Source organism: Marmota marmota, unplaced genomic scaffold (assembly GCF_001458135.2).
Source record: "Marmota marmota marmota unplaced genomic scaffold, marMar, whole genome shotgun sequence".
NCBI classification, from domain to species: domain Eukaryota; kingdom Metazoa; phylum Chordata; class Mammalia; order Rodentia; family Sciuridae; genus Marmota; species Marmota marmota.
This window is the reverse complement of record NW_026000051.1, coordinates 8,638,792-8,656,325: the sequence shown is the minus strand read 5'-3', so window position 1 is coordinate 8,656,325 and position 17,534 is coordinate 8,638,792. Positions and strand designations below refer to the sequence as shown.

Here is a 17,534-nt window from a genome sequence, read left to right as displayed (position 1 = left end):
ACTTGAGGAGCATGAGGAGGGATAATCAGAGCAGTGTGTCCGAGTTCCTCCTCCTGGGGCTCCCCATCCAGCCAGAGCAGCAAGGCATGTACTACGCCCTGTTCCTGGGCATGTACCTGACCACGGTGCTGGGGAACCTGCTCATCATCCTGCTCATCAGGCTGGACTCTCGCCTGCACACCCCCATGTACTTCTTCCTCAGCCACTTGGCCCTCACTGACATCTCTTTCTCCTCAGTCACGGCCCCAAAGATGCTCATGAACATGCTGACGCAGACTCAATCCATCTCCTATGCTGGGTGCATTTCCCAGGTATATTTTTTCTTGTCATTTGGGGGTCTCGACAGCTTCCTTCTGACCTCCATGGCCTATGACAGATACGTGGCCATCTGCCACCCACTCCACTACACCACCATGATGAGTCAGAATCTCTGTTTGCAGCTAGTTATTGTGTCTTGGGTTTTATCCTCCACCAATTCCCTTGTACACACCCTCCTCCTAGCCCGTCTCTCTTTCCTGAAAGAAAACACCCTGCACCACTTCTTCTGTGACCTTTCCACTTTACTTAAGCTGTCCAGCTCTGACACCTCTATCAATAAGCTGGTTATTCTCATTATAGGATCGATGGTCATTACCCTGCCATTCATATGCATTCTGGTCTCTTATGGCCACATTGGGGCCACCATCCTGAGAAGACCCTCCATCAAGGGGATCTACAAAGCCTTGTCCACGTGTGGCTCCCACCTTTCTGTGGTTTCTCTGTACTACGGAACAATTATTGGTCTATATTATCTGCCTTCATCCAATAATGCTGATGACCTGGATGTCATTGTGTCTGTGTTATATGTTCTGGTCACCCCCATGCTGAATCCCTTTATCTATAGTCTGAGGAATCAGGATATGAAAGGAGCTTTGAGAAGCATCCTCAGTAGAGGAACATTTTCAGTATGATAGACTTTTTTTTTTTTTTTTGCTATTATGGATATTAGACCTTCTTAATCCCTCACATGTATCACTTTCTCTCTGAATTGCTGTTTCTTGGTGAATCCTGATGAGGGAGTCTTTATTCAGTCTTGCTTCAATTTGAATTTAGTTTTTTGGCTCTGTTTAATTTTCAGGTGGATCTTAGAGTCTCAGGAAAGGTTTTCACAGACATGTCTGCACATTTTTGCTTTTCACTTAGTATCCTTGTCTTACTAACATTGGAATTTTTATGTGGTCAGAGACTCTTTTACTCCTTTTTAAAAAATTGGATGGTTTTCTTTTTTATCTCACGTGATAACACACTTAATTACAAATTAATTTTTTGTGTAAATTGTATGTATACATTTATTTTAAATTTAAAATTGACACATAAAGTTGTACATATTTACAGGTACTCTCCCATTTCTATCCTTGTGTACATATTATTTTCTTAATTTTCTTATATATATTGCCTAATGTTCAGATGAAGGTAGGCATATCTATGACTTGTCATTTCTACTGCTTTGGAAAAGCTTTGAATAGGTAAAGCAAAGAGGATTTCAGGGTGGAAAAATTATTCTATATGATGTTGAAACAGTGGGTACATGTCACTATGCCCTAGTCGAAACAAAGCTGATACAAAAAGGGGGAAGTAATCACAACTGTACAATACAAAGCATGAACTCTAATGTAAATTATAGATTTCAGTTAATAATATAACAATTTTCATTCAGTTGTAACAAATGTATTATACCAACGCAAGATGTCAATAGACCAGGAGAAAAAATGATGTCAATAGATGAACTATGGCCAGTGGTAGGGAAAAGAACTGTATGACTTTCTGTTCCTTTTTTCTGTAAACCTAAGGCAGATCTTAAATATCTATTTTTGAAAATTATATTGTCTTATATCTTTACTGCCAATGTACAAAAGTTCCAGTTACTTTACCTCTTAAACAACTTGTGTGTTGACAAGGAGATTTTTAAAAATGCTCTGCAAGTGTTGGCGAATTAAATGTCATTGTGCTTTGACTTTCTACTTTACTGATCATCAGTGCAGTAACGCATATGACTCTATGTTCACCTGCTACTTTGAACAGAGACGGCTGGTATCTACCCAAATTTCACCTTTGTGAAGTTTCACTAGGAGAGAGCTGCTACATATTCAAGTAATCTATGTGGGTCTCAGTGACATTGTTCCTAGTGAAAGAAAATGTTTGTTATTTCCTGGTCAAGATTTAAAAAAAAAAAAACACCACATGGTTCTACTCATCTTTTGGATGGAAACAGATTATCCTCTGTCCATGGAGATAATGAAGCCTGGTTCCTGAATTACCAGATAGTGAAAAGCCATCTACTCACAAGGTGACCTACCCTGTTACATTACAACAACCATCATTACTCTTACTACTAAAAAATTTCTTCATGTGACATAAATGATTATGTCTTTCTTTTGCCTGTCTATTAGGTGGTTTGTTTTTTTACATATTGGATTGTACAGAGACTTTATATAATGTGGATATTAATTCTTTGTCCTTTGTATGCAGTGCAAATGTCTTCCATGATTTTTATATTGTTAAGTTAAAAATATGTACCAATGGGGCTGGGGATGTGGCTCAAGTGGTAGCGCGCTTGCCTGGCATGCGTGGAGCGCTGGGTTTGATCCTCAGCACCACATAAAAATAAAATAAAGATGTTGTGTCCACCGAAAACTAAAAAATAAATATTAATTTTTTTCTCTCTCTCTCTTAAAAAAATATGTACCAATGTCTCAATTTCACTGTGTTTAAAGTAATTAATTCATCTATTTAGTTGGTGTTCTTGATTTTAATGGGATTATTTGAGGAAATCACCTTGCAATGGCCACCATTGTGTTTTCTAGATACTAAGGAAGAGACATGGCCTCTGGAAAAGGACAGTCTGATAAAGATGGACTTATATTTCTTTTCAAGAAAATGCCTTTTGTTTGCATATAGTAGAGATATCCCAGTGAAATCCCTTCTAGCACAACTCCATATTAACCCAAATTCAACACATACAATTCTTTATGAACAATGTAGTTGTGCAAAATATTGTCAGAGTGTAGGGGATATTTGTGTCTGTGGAAAATAGGAGTCAATTGAGTCCCTTGAATGAAACATATGCACCTAACCTAATTAATACTGTGTGAAAGAAACTGAGCTAGATTTCATCAGTTAGCATATCACTACATATATTTTGGTAATTATTCAATGTTACCCAATTATAACAGCACATGAACAGTCCCATCCCTGGATAGAAATTTGGAGTAGCTTTGCCCAGTGAATCATGTCATTGTTCAATCAAATATCAAGCGTGAAAAATAAAAACATAGGCCATCTTATCTTATGTATCTAATGAGAGTAAGTTGTATTTTCATGTGAAATTTTAAATCCTTCCTTCTAGGCCTTGAAAATCCTTAAAACACAAGCAGTTGATCATTTTTAGTAAATTGTGAAGTATAAAGTCATTTAATCATTTTTAAATGTTAATAATGTAGTATTTAAAATTAACTTTTATAGTTTTCCTTTCCTCACTGCTCTTGAATGCCAACTGCAACATATCTGATTTTTGTAGATGTATCAGTTGTTTCTAATGTAGCTGTTATGTCTACATAGTTCTTATACCATATTTTAATTTGTTAATGTACATTTTACCCTCTTAAAAACTTTTAATTTATGATAAATTCTCTTATGAGGCAAGATGACTGAAAAGTAATGTAGACTCTACGACTCATCCTTTCTACTGCTGGCTATAAAGGCAGGAAAACTGAGTGCTTGTTCTGAATAAGTTGAATACATGAAATGGTTTTTAGAAGCATTACATAAATATTGATAAACACACTATGCAAGAAATAAAATTTTCATTTCATTTATATTTCATGGAATAATTTGAGAAGGATTGGCATTAGTTCTTCTTAAAAAGATCTGTTAGAACTTCATGAGAATCCTGGGCTTTTCTTTTTTAGAAGACTTTTTGTTACTGCTTTAGTGTTGTTGCTTATTACTGGTTTGTTTAGGTTTTCACCCCAAGTTCAGGCATGGGGTGCCCTGGCACCTGGGGTGAAGAGGAGCTGCCGGGCACAAGAGGACAGAGCTCAGGGATGTGTTCAGGACTGAGGTCTGCTGTAGAGGGCAAGCTGGGACATGGTGGTAGCTATGTTCTCTGTTCCCCACACTCGTCCCTCCCTGTGCCAGATGCTGAGTGTGGCGGAAGCCCTCAGCAGATGCATGCAGAGCCCCAGGGGTAGCTCTCTCTGAACAAGGTTGTGGCGGTGGCTTCAGGGATTAGATGTTTGAGTCATCTCTTGGCCCTGCCCTCTCTGGCAGCTGTGCTCTATCAATGCACCTACAAAGGTGCAGAGTTGCGTGTTGCTTTCTAGTCTTTGCCCCCCCCCCCCAGTGGAGACTCACAGAGGGAGGGAGGCAATGGTGGTGCATGCTGATTCCCAGGCGTGGCTCTCCCTGTCAGTGACTGCCAGCATCCGAGGTGTACTTCTCTGTAACCTCAGCCCTCCATAGAAGAGGTTCTGGGGTTGGAGGAGGCCCTCAGTAGATGTGTGAAGCTTCCAAAGCTTGACCCTCCCTACCAGAGGCTCTCACTGTGGCTGCCAGTGTTGGAGATGCATGCCACAATCCTTTCTTTTTCTTTTTTTTTATATGATGCTAAATAACTTTTATTTATTTTTTTCTTTCCACATTTTTATTGGTGCATTATAGTTGTACATAATGATGGAATTTGTTGTTATATATTCATACATGCACACAATATAACAATGTAATTTGGCAAATATCACTTGGATGCCACTCTCTTGGCCAACCTCTTTGGCAGATGTGCTTGATGGAGGTGCGGAGGTGCGGAGGTGCAGAGGTGCATGACGTGTCTCAGGCTTCACCTTTCTTGGCTTAGGCCACAGGCAGCCAACTTTTATCCTGCTTCAGAGGCATCCTCTATGATATGAACTTACGTTCAACCCAGGACTTTAAACACTCTAGTATACTGTCTTCTGACTCCAAAGGAAGAATTTGTAAGACTCAACAGAGAGGTTTTGGACATGTTATTATGCACTTCTAGGGATACCCTCCTGTCTCCTCTCAGGAGGAAACAGCTAGTCCAAATTTCAAATTTTGTGTTTATGATTTTTGGTTTTGTAATTTATTCCCATATGTATTTGTTTATCTCTGAAACATATATTTTATGTATCTATGACCATGATTTTACTTGCTTGGGCTATCATAATATTAGACAATGGTCTAGTTAGCTTAGACAAAGACAATAGAGAATTATTTTTCCACTGTTCATGAGGCTAGAAACACATGATCAATATTTCAATTGGTTTGGTTTCTTGTTGAGGACCCTCTGCCTGCCATACCATACCACAGCTGCCTTTCATAATGTCTTTCTATAAGAGTATATCCCTTAACATTATTTAATTAATTAGCAACACTGATGGGTAGGGCTTCAATTTATAAATCTATGGGAGAGGAACACAAACATTCAGTATTTAATAATATATTTACATGAAAATTTTTGTTTTTATGTTTTGTCATATTATTGTGGCTGTGCCTTTGAGTGTGTTCCATACTCAATTATAAGCTGAAGACTTGCATTTTTCTTACATTATTATTTTTCTTAATTTATCTAGTATATTACACAGAATTGCTCTACAATATTTCCTCTGTAAAATTATCACAACTTATTGGTTGTTGAACCTCCCTCCACCCCTGTTTTTCTAATAGGATTATCAGTGTTGCTATGAACCTGCTTATTTGTCTACACTGTATGTGTGCAGGACATCTTTGGGGTTTAAACTGATTTTAGAATGCATGATCCATGGCAATTGCATGATCCAATGCAAGTTTCCAATTGTTAATCACAGTGCTCCATTGTTTCTATATTAAAATGATTAAGACATCAATAATACACACCATTGTCTTCAAAGACAATCTTCAAAAACATTTTTTTCCAAACCCTTGATATAAAGTGGACTGCTACTGAGGTTTCACTATGGCTTTTTGGATTAATTTTGAGATTGATCATTTTTGTAGGTAGGGGTTAGCCTCAATTGAAATTCATTATTCTGAAATCCCTGTTCATCTTATTTGCCAGCTTTTGCTGTGGCTGCATCTTTGAGTGTGTTTCATTACTCAGTGATAAGCTGAAGCCTGGGTCTTGTTTGAATAAAACTCAGAAAGATGAGAGAAGGTTGCTATGGAAGAAGACATAGATGAAGGTCATCTAGGTAATGGTATCAGGTACCTGGGGAAGTAATAATGTCATTTGTCAATACAAAGAGACACTTTTCCTCATGCTGTTAAATGAGAAACCATGGAGAGTTCTGAACTTGCTGTTTTTGTTTTCTTTTCTAAGGTTGTTATAATTGTATATACCATTTGGGTTCATTTTGACATAATTGTGAAATTTGAAATAATCATGATATGCATGAAATTTAGCTTACTCCACCTCTCTTCCCATTTCCCGCAGGTTTCCTTTTCCCTCCACCCTGCTCCCTTGCTCTACTCTACTTGTCTACCTTCCACTCAATTATTTATTTACTTTTGGAACTGGGGATTGAACCCAGGTGTGCTCACCCACTGAACCACATTCGCAGCCTTTTTTGTATTATGTTTGAGACAGGGTTTCCCTGATTTGCTTAGGGCCTCACTGAGTTGCTGAGACTGGCTTTGAACTTTCAGTTCTCTGGTCTTAGCCTCCTGAGCCACTGGGATTATAGGTGTGCGTCACTGCACCCGGCTTCATTCATTTATTTTTAATTGGTACTTTTTGCACATATATAAAGGTGAAATTCACTGGCAAATTTATAGGTACATGTAGCATAATTTTTTCAACTTAATTCCATATTTCCTTCTATTTCCAAGACCTTCTCCCTCCCCCTCAATCTCCTTCTACCCCACTCACCTATCCTCTATCTTTATGATGTCAGACACCCACCTCCCTTTATGTCACTCTTGCTTCCACATATGAAAGAAAATATTCAATTCCCGATTTTCCAAGTCTGGTTTATTTTAGTTAGCATGGTATTCTCTAGTTCTACCCATTTACCAGCAAATGCCATAGTCTTGTTCTTCTTGATGGCTAAATAAAACTGTGTTGTGTATATATATGTACCATATCTTATTAATTTATTCATCTATCAGTGGGCATCTAGGCTAGATCTATATCTTGGCTCTTGTGAGTTGCACTGCTATAAACATTGATTTGGCTGTATCTCCATAGAATGCTGATTTTATTTCTTTTGGATAAATTCCAAGGATAGTTGGGTCATATGGTGCTTCCATTGCTCAATTTTTGAGGATTCTTCAAAATGCCTTCTAGGGTGGTTGTACTAATTTGCAGTACCATCAACAATATATGAGTGTACTTTTTCCCCACACCCTCACCAGCATTTCTTATTATTTGTATTCTGCTAGTTGTCATTGTGACTGTATTGAAATGAAATCTCAGTGTAGTTTTTATTTGTATTTCCCTGATTGCTAGAAATGTTGAATATTGTTCCTATATTTGGTGGCTGCTTGTGTTCCATCTTTTGAGAAATGTCTGTTTAGTCCATTTGTCCATTTCTTGATGGGTTGTTTTATATTTTGGTGTCAATTTTTTTGAAAATTTTTTAGGTATTCTGGATATTCATCCTCTGTCAGAGGATTTTTTTCAACACTTTAAGCTCTATCTTCATGCTCTTCATCATTTCCTTTTTACACAGAAGGTTTTAAATTTTATGCTAACCCCATTTATTGATTCTTGTTTTTGTTTTCATGAGCTTTCAGGGTCTTGTGAAGGAAGTTGGTACCAGCATCAAAATGTAGGAGTGTTGACCATAAACTTTCTTCTAGTAGTTGCAGAGTTTCTGGTGTAAATTTTGAGTTTTCTAAGTCATTGATCAACTTTGATTTGACTTTTGTGCAGGATTAGGGATAGGGATCTAGCTTCATTCTTCCACATGTGAAAATCCCATTGTCCAGCAATATTTGTTGAAAGGCTGTCTTTCCTGCAACATATATTTTTGGCATTATTGTCAAGTATCAGATGACTTTCACTATGTGAGTTGTCTCTGTCTTCTGTTCTATTGGTCATCATGTGCATTTTAATGCCAATAAAATGCTGTTTTTATTACTATAGTCTGTAATATAATTTGAAATCAGATATTGTGATGCTTCCAGGATCCTTCTTCTTACTCAAGATTTATTTTGCTATTCTGGGTCTTTTATTCCTCCAAATTAATTTTAGGACTTTTTTTCTATTTCTATGAAGAAAGTCATTGATATTTTTATGGAGATTACATTAACTCTAAATAGCATTTTGACAATATTGATTCTGCTAACCCAAGAACTTGGAAGGTTTTTCCAACTTCTAAGGTCTTCCTCAATTTATTTCTCCAGCTTTCTGTAGTTTTCATTGTCTTTGACCTTCTTGGTTAAGTTGATACCCAAGTATTTTATTTTTGATGTTATTGTGAATGGGATAGTTTTCCTGATCCTTTTCTCAGCAGAATTGCTGTTGGAGTAGAGGAAAGCTATTGATTTATGAATGTTGATCTTGTATTCTTCTACTTTGCTGAATTTATTTATCAGCTCTAGAAGTCTTCTGGTGGAGTTACTTTGAATCTTCTAGATAATTTGACTTCTTTTCATATTTCTATCATTTTAATTTCCTTCTCTTGTCTGATTGTTCTGATGAGAGTTGCAAGAACTACATTGAAGAGGAGTGGTGAGTTGGACATCAGACCTAGTTGTCAGACTGGTTACCAGAATCTTTGTAGAGCTCATATGAGTGAGCTCTGCAAGATAAGCTCTCTGCTTACTATGGCCACCGGGTACAATTCTAGCACAGTCCTCTCTGTGCTGCTTCAATCACGTTGGCCCAGGCACACTCTGGACCCCACAATCAGCAACTGCTGGGTCAGGCTGGTGTCTTCCTGTGGTTTCCTAATCTCACAAATCTGCTTACTGTCACATGGTTATTCAAAACTGGTTCCTGCACAGGAACTCTGACTGCTGTGGACAATCTGCCCTTCAGGAAATGAATTGAAATACTCTTCACCCAACTTCTCCCACCATCTCTGTATCAGCTAAGATCAAACCCTCTCTCTATTCCACAGGTTCTCCCAAGTCAATTTTATTCACCAAAGTTTTCTCTCTCTTTGTGCTTCCCATCCTCTCAGTGGTGGGAAGTGCATCTGTAACGTACCGTTCCTATGTTATGATCAAAGTTTCTAACTTTCTGTGTCTCTGAGATTATTTTGCTGTCCAACATTAGATTTCAGTTCATTCTCTTGTTTGCCCACCTTGCTGAGAAGCAGTTTTCCCACTTTTAAATTCTTGAGCTACAGAACTGCTGTGGAACTGTTCCTCTAATCTGCCATCTCATGAACTTTTTTTTTTAATTACTCTTTCATGTCAGAAAAAGAGGGAGGTGACAATGACACTGTTGTGTTTGAGATGGAAGTTTTGTCAACCCTTGACTTCTACAAAACAGACAAATCAATTGGAGTCTTATCATTAGGGAAACCATGACTGTCAGACCCAGAAACCATTCTGGAAGTTCAAATGTCTTACTGGACTTCTTCACGTGAACAGCAGTTCCTAGTACAACTAGAAATTAACATAAATAGAAAAAAATAACAATATTCACAAATATTCAAACATCTTCACCTGAACAATGAGCATATGAAATTCATTGTCTACCAGCATTGAATAAATGCTGGGAAGTATGAAATGGAGATTTGGGATCAGTTTTGTAAGGGTGAGTGTAAAGCAAGCATTCAAAGATTATTTTATGGTATCATGGGAAATGTGCACCAATAGAATGCTTTTAAGCAAGAGACTGAAAGTTATTGAAATGATATTTCATTCCCTAGGTCCATTAATAATGATGAGATTTAACATTCCAAGGTCCTTCATTCAGAATGATAGCATTTGACATTTTTTGGTGTTCTTGAAGTAATGTAGGGTCAAAGGCAAGAAATGTTGGTTATCACTCTTAACCTCCAGCCTGGCTAGTTATGGACTCTTCATCACACTTTCCCCAAGGTCAGTTGAGATGACAAAAAGCATTATGAATCACCAGGTTCCTAATGGCTGGCTTATTGTCATTATTCTTGGGGCTATTGTCATTATTCTTCCAGGGGTGAAATCTCTTATGTCTGCTTCCACAAGTACCTCTTACCCCAAGGGAGCCAAAAACAATGAAGCAATTAGATCTTGTTGGTCTCTAATTTGGATCTGGAATAGGGGATTTTCACCCTTCCCCAGGTTTTATAAAGTCAGAGTTCACACTGATTTCTCAGGAACTGTGAACAAATGTATATCCACATGCCTATCCTGAATTGTTTTGAACCAACTCTTCTCCTTGTTTCAATGAAACTTTAAGCCCTTTAGAGATGCTACCTGCTTACTCTATTTTGTGCCTTTCAGAAGAAATGGAAGAATCTTCTTATGACTTGCTGCTGAAGGTATCTGTGTTCATCATGTAAGGGGCTTTGTCATAGCGGGTGTAGAATTTACATTCAGTAGTACAATCTTATGTGTTCTGTGTCTACGTGTGTTTGTCCAGTTGTACAACAGATCCCTAAACACTATCCCTCTCATATCACACTCTGACAGACAGCTACATGTAGAGTAATTTATCTTGAATTGAGTATTGATCCAAAATTTGAGATAAAGGAAAAAATTTCACATAGCATAGTTTAATCTCAGATTGATAAAATATCTAAGCTTTGAGAAGTGGAAAAATGTACCTCTTTTTCTTAACTTTAACCCCATTAGGTTTGTTGGGGTTTCTTCCAAATTGAATCATAAATCTCTATTATTTTCTTCATCTCTGCTGCCATAATAAAAGTGCAGGTAGGTATTATTTTGTACCTGAGCTGCTGTAATCACCTCCTATTCCTGCTGACACTCTTTCCTTGGTATAATCTGATCTCTACCTAGACACCAGCAAGATAAATCCCTCCTTTATTTAATTCTTTACTTGAGTGTGCTACTGTTGTAGATATATTAAAAATTTCTATGATAGGTGTAAAGTGTTTTATATACTGTGGCTTCTCAATAATTCTCCAACTTGTGTATTTCCCAGACTGACTATGATCTGGAATTTTTTGTTTCTTAAATGTCCTGGACCTGTTGTCTCCACATACACAACTGAAATTTTCATAATCTTCTGGTGACATGTTCTTCTATTAAGGACTCCTTTTTAAACAATAATAAGAATCAACTTCCTGATCACCTTAGCCTCTGGTAATTTGGCACTCTATCAAAACCATAAATATTTTCCCTCAAATTCCATTCCTAAAAATTCCAGATATTTATTCCAGATATATATGCTGTTTGTGAAAAATGATATAAGAACAATGTTTACCATATGCTGGAAATAGAAAAATATTAGAAACAACCAATATGTCTAACTGAGAGCTAATTACTATTTTCATTGTGATAAACTGATTGTTACCATCATGGTGATAAGTAACAACCAAAAGTATAATCCATGTCAGCTCACAGGGTCACATTAATATAATTTAATAACATAGTGTGCTGAAGGATATAAGAATTTTAAAGATAATTTCAATTAAGTTGTGAGAGTTGTTATGTAAACTTTAGTTAAATTCCCCAGATGAGTTTATGATAAGTCAGATAGTGAGACACTTCCTTAGCTATCAAATGATAATTTCCTTCACTTTCCCCCCACATTTTCTATTGGTACATTATGATTGTATATATTAATAGAATTTATCATTACATATTTGTACATGCATACAATATAAGAATAGAATTCAGCCAATATCACTCCCCAACATTTTCCTTCAGTTTAAACAAACATTACAAAGAATATGTATTCTAATTTTTAGTATACAGATTATAATCTGTTTTCCTATTATTTTGTGTTAGCTTACATGGGTAGGTCCAAGACTAACTGACCTGAAGGAGAAAAAGAGAGGAATGATAATATATGCAATGTAGAAAAATATTGAAATATAACAATGGTTAAGATTCTTTGGTATACCATTAAAGGATGAATGGATAAAGGATAAATAGTATGTTTTAACATGTGTGAATATACCACAATGATACCTCTTATTATTTATAATTAAAATGTGCTAATTAAAAAGAATCTTTGGCATCAAATCTAGGCTAAGAATCATGAAGAAGAATGGTATCATTTGTTTTTGCTAGGCAGACACCAAGAAACTCTGGCAGATTCAAGAAGTGACTGGAAAAGTCAAGTATTTCCCAATGTTATAAAGACTTCATCAGGGTGATTTGGTTTGATTGAGGGAATTCCCAAGGTGGTTAATTTTGGGTTTTCTAGGTGGACAAATAACATGAACAAAGTTTTATCCTCACCCCTTGAAAATTCCATTAGAACGAGAGATGGAAAGTTAAGAATCTTGAGTGGAAAAGGACTTTCTTAAAAGAAGAACAGATAAACCCATTGCAAGGTGTGTCATTAGATATTTCATGCTATAGACATTGATTCATAACTTAGCACCCATGCCTCAACCTGTGTCCATATGATACTTCCACCAAGTCTTCAGATCTTAATATCCTGTAGATCCAAAGCAGTCCACTGTGTGCTCTTGATTCAGACCTTGGAAATAAATCATTAGCCAAAGTGTATTTCAGAGGCATGGCGGGGGGAGGCTAAGAGAGGTCAAAAACCTTAGACATCACACCATCTAATAGTCTTTCCATTAGCTGATTACTGACCTGGTCATGCACACTAATTCCCTAATCTCAAATTTCCATACAAGCTCCTCAAGTGGAACTTGGTGTGATTCGATATTCATTCTGATGTTTCATGGTACCTCCAAAAGATGTTCAGTTGTTTTATAGGTGGACAAATATCATCCTTTCCCTGACCCTCACTAGCCAATCAGTATGGCAAAAAGCCTGAGAGATTCAGGTTAAAATGCACTTACTAATTCAAAACCATGATTTTCTTGTATAATATTCCCAAGGACTTCTCATTCTTTCACATTTCCATGTCTTTTTTGTCTCCAGAAAAAGATAACAAGAAGAGCATGAGGAGGGATAATCAGAGCAGTGTGTCCGAGTTCCTCCTCCTGGGGCTCCCCATCTGGCCAGAGCAGCGGAGCATGGTCTTCACCCTGTTCCTGGGCATGTACCTGACCACGGTGCTGGGGAACCTGCTCATCATCCTGCTCATCAGGCTGGACTCTCGCCTGCACACCCCCATGTACTTCTTCCTCAGCCACTTGGCCCTCACTGACATCTTTTTCTCCTCAGTCACAGCCCCAAAGATGCTCATGAACATGCTGATGCACACTCAGTCCATCTCCTATGCTGGATGCATTTCCCAGGAATTTTTTTTTGTATTTTTTGCAAATCTTGACAGCTTCCTTCTGACCTCAATGGCCTATGACAGGTATGTGGCCATCTGTCATCCCCTGCATTATCCCAGAATCATGAGTCAGAACCTCTGTTTCCTGCTAGTGGTTGTGTCCTGGGTCTTATCCTCTGCCAATGCCCTTTTGCACACCCTCCTCCTAGCCCGTCTCTCTTTCCTTAGAGGCATCACTCTGCCCCACTTCTTCTGTGATCTCTCTGCGTTACTCAAGCTATCCAGCTCTGACACCACCATCAATCAGCTGGCTATTCTCACGGCAGGATCAGCAGTTGTTACCCTGCCATTCATGTGCATTCTGGTCTCATATGGCCACATTGGGGCCACCATCCTGAGAAGACCCTCCCTCAAGGGCATCTGCAAAGCCTTATCCACATGTGGCTCCCACCTCTCTGTGGTCTCTGTGTACTATGGAGCAGTTATTGCACTCTATATTGTCCCCTCATCTAATAGCACTAATGACAAGGATATTGCTGTGTCTGTGTTGTATACTCTGGTCATCCCCATGGTGAACCCCTTTATCTACAGTCTGAGGAATCGGGATATAAAAGGAGCTCTCAGAAACATCCTCAGTGGAGGAACCATTTCAACATGATGAGCTTCATCTTCCTTATCAGGTGTACCAGTCTTTTAAAAAATTTGTTAGCTTGTAGCCTTTTGTGATAGTTTGTTCACTTCTCAAATAATAATTAATTTTTCTCCTAGCTTTATAATTTTATTTTTGTGTTGAATTTTGTAATTCCCTTTGAATTTATCTTCGTGTGTAATCTTAATTAGGATTCTAGATTTACTTTTGGTTTAAATAACTTTTTATATATTTATTTTTAATGGACAAATAAAAAATGGTACATGCTTATAGGGCAATGTGATGTTTTTATACATGACATATATCATTTATACTATTCAAATCAAAGAAAGTGTATCTATCTCCTCAAATATTTATCACTTCCTTGTGTGAAATTATTCAGGACTGTTTCTTCTAGTATTTTGAAATACATAGTATTGTATTATTATCACAGTTACTATACTGTGCCATGAGACATAAATTATTTCTCCTACTATAACTTAAAATTCATTGAACAGTATTTCCCCATGTCTCTCCCTTTTAATCTTTGCAAGTGATTCTAATTTCATATTCATTTTTCAAAACATTTTCACAAACTACAGAGCATGGCTTTCTGTCTGTGGAATGCCAGGACAATGGTACCCATACAACAGGCACATGCCCCAAATGTCAAACATAAACTTGAACGGAGCCCTCGAGGTCTCAGATGTTATGTGGGTGCGAGGCAAACTAGTGAGAGGAGAGAGTTTTAAAGTCCTTCCAGGTGGTGATGTAATCATGGGGGATGAAGCCCATCCAGATCAGGGGCTTCAGCGAATCTGGGTCAGGACTAAAGAAAGAATGGCTAGAAAGGATGTTAGGAAGTCTAGGCAACCTGAACCGAGTTCAAGTCAGGCATCAGTGTAATTTAATTCACTCTATTTTATTATGAAAAGAAAAAAAGGCATTTCTATCTCTCAACTATCTAAAAATGTTCTATTTCCATCTGAAATGGTAGTGTGTTGTTTTAGTCCTTGAGAAACTGCCTCTGCTCAAGGCAAAGTTACTTAACTTCATTGCTATAAACTGATTGCTGTGACAAACATGCTTGCATGTATTATTTAACTCTAGCATTTGGTATGAAAGGGGCAATTCAAAAAAATTTTTTAAACTAGGCATCTTGCACTAAGTTAACAATATAGTAAAACTGGAAATCAAACTTCTGTATGTGAAGTCACATCCTGAGACATACAAGCCACTTGAATAATTTTCAAACCTGAGCAATATTTTTAGGCAATTTTATAGAAAATTTTGTTTTAATCTTTAATAAATATTGAAATAACATTTAAACAAAATAACATACATAACATATGTAGAATTAAATATATGTGCCAGGTATATTTTTTTCTTATTGTTTGGGGATCTTGACAGCTGTAACATGCTTATATATGTGTATGTATTCATATATAGATGATATATGATCATATTTTAGAGAAAAATATTAAAATAAATATTCATTAAAAATATCTTGGCTAGAAATACCTAGAAAACTAACAATATATTGGAGTTCTTTCGGCCATTTCTGAATTGTATTTTCACTCTTCTTAAAGTTACTCAGTATTTTACTATTTTCTATGTTCCTTTACTTTTGGTAAGAATTTTAACATTTAAAAAAATCTTTCCTAATCCATAATTCATGTAAATAAGACTTTATTTATTTTATTTTTCTTTTGTTTTTACTATTATCCTTATTAAATTTATTTAAATATTTTCATCTTCTGCTGTGAGACTATAACACATTTATTTTCTCTCTTTTCGGGGGTCATTTTTTTGGATTTACTGTATTGCTGTTATGAACAATGATGCTATCAATGCTATGCACATACATATAGTGTGTATATGGTCATGTAAACTATATATACAGTAGAATTATTTGATTATATGGCAAGTGAATATACAATTTATCACTGCTAAATTCTTCTAGAAAATAGTTACACCAAGAAGCCTTACTGAAAAGGCTACATGGGGGTTAATAAAACAATCCGTGATTGCCAAGGTTTGGTATGGGAAAGTGAGGAATTAATAAGTAGAACAGGAAATTTTTAGGGACAAAATTATTCTGTATGACCCTGTAACTTTAGATACATGTAACTATGCATTTTTCAAAACCAAACTAGAGAAAAACAATCCAAGCAAAAACCTGTAGAATAAAGAGAGTGAACCCTAATGTAAACTATGGACTTTCATCAATTTTAGCTTACCAATATTGATTCAATTGTAACAAAGTCACTATACCAATGTAAAATATCATGGAAATCATAGGACAATGGGGAAAATTTTCTGCTCAATTTTTCAATAACCCTGAAACTGCTGTAAAAGTGTGCCACTAAATTTTCAGGGCTTTACTACTGCATTATAGTTATACATAGCAGTGGGGTTCATTTTGACATATTCATACATGCATAGAATATAATTTGTTCCATTTCAATCCCCAGTACTTCAACGTTCCCTTTCTTCTCCATTCCCCTCTCTTCCTTTCTTCCCCATGTTCACCTTCCTGTATTCCACTGGTCTTCCTTCTAATTATTGTTTTTTTAAATTGGTGCTTTATAGATATACATAAAGATGGAATTCACTGTGGTGTGTGCATACGTGGAAACAGCATAATTTGGTCAACTCATTGCAAAGATGAGCAGCTCTAACAGTTAGAACCTCTCTATTTCCATCCTTCTTCTCTCTCCTCCAGTTTCCTTCCTCTGCTCTATTTATCAGCCTCCTATATTCATGTGACCTCCACTCCCTTTTTTTCCCCTTGTTTCATTCTCATTTCCACAGATGAGAGAAAACATTCAACTTTTGATTTTCTAAGTCTGTCTTATTTCACTTAGCATAATGCTCTCTGGTTCCATCCATTTACCAGCAAATGACATAATTTCATTCTTCTTTATGACTGAGTAAAAGTGTGTATATACCACACTTTCTTTATCCATTCATCTGTTGATGGGGACTTGGGTTGGTTTCATAACTTGGTTACTGTGACTTGTGCTTCTATAGATATTGGTGTAACTGAATCATTATCATATGCTGATTTTATTTCTTTTGGATAAATACTAAGAGCTGGTATAGGTGGGTCATCTTACTCCAATTAGAATGGCAATCATCAAGAATACAGATAATAGATTCAGCCATAGAACAGGTAATTTCAGGCTGCAATTCGCCTGCGGCTTGCAGACAGATTGCTAGGGTTCAGTGCCTGGGTGCTTCTTAGAACCTGATCTTATTGGAGCGAACACCGAGCGCGGGGCGGCCGAGTTCCGGCTCCCGGAACCGTCCCGGAACCGCCCTGGCCCAGGGCTGCAGAGCCTGCGGAGGCTGCTTCTTGGACCCTGCTCCTATCAGAGCAAACACCAAGCACTAAGCGGCCGAATTCCGGCTCCCGGAACTGAGCCCGCGGGGACTGCTTCTTGGAGCCTACACTTATAGGAGCTTACACCGAGCACGGAGCGGCCGAGTTCCGGCTCCCAGAACTTCCCTGGCCCGGGGCTAGGAGCCCGCAGAAACTGCTTCTCGGTCCGGGTCCTGCTGAGGGCCGGTCAGGACTCACCCGTTGCTTTGGTTGCCCGGCAAGGGGAA

At 37.4% G+C, this 17,534-nt stretch overlaps 1 protein-coding gene across 1 annotated transcript; it reads left to right on the top strand.

Annotated features, from left to right (window-relative positions):
• The first annotated feature begins 11 nt into the window (after positions 1-11).
• On the top strand, positions 12-13,952 carry LOC107152249 (olfactory receptor 50-like). Its single transcript, XM_015497770.2, has 3 exons — positions 12-504; positions 4,081-4,084; positions 13,013-13,952. Exons 1-3 carry the CDS (start codon positions 12-14, stop codon positions 13,950-13,952), a joined length of 1,437 nt encoding a protein of 478 aa, XP_015353256.2.
• Positions 13,953-17,534: the final 3,582 nt, after the last annotated feature.

Coding starts and splice junctions, on each gene's coding strand:
- LOC107152249 (XM_015497770.2), top strand. CDS start 12: ATGAGGAGGGATAATCAGAGCAGTGTGTCCGAGTTCCTCCTCCTGGGG.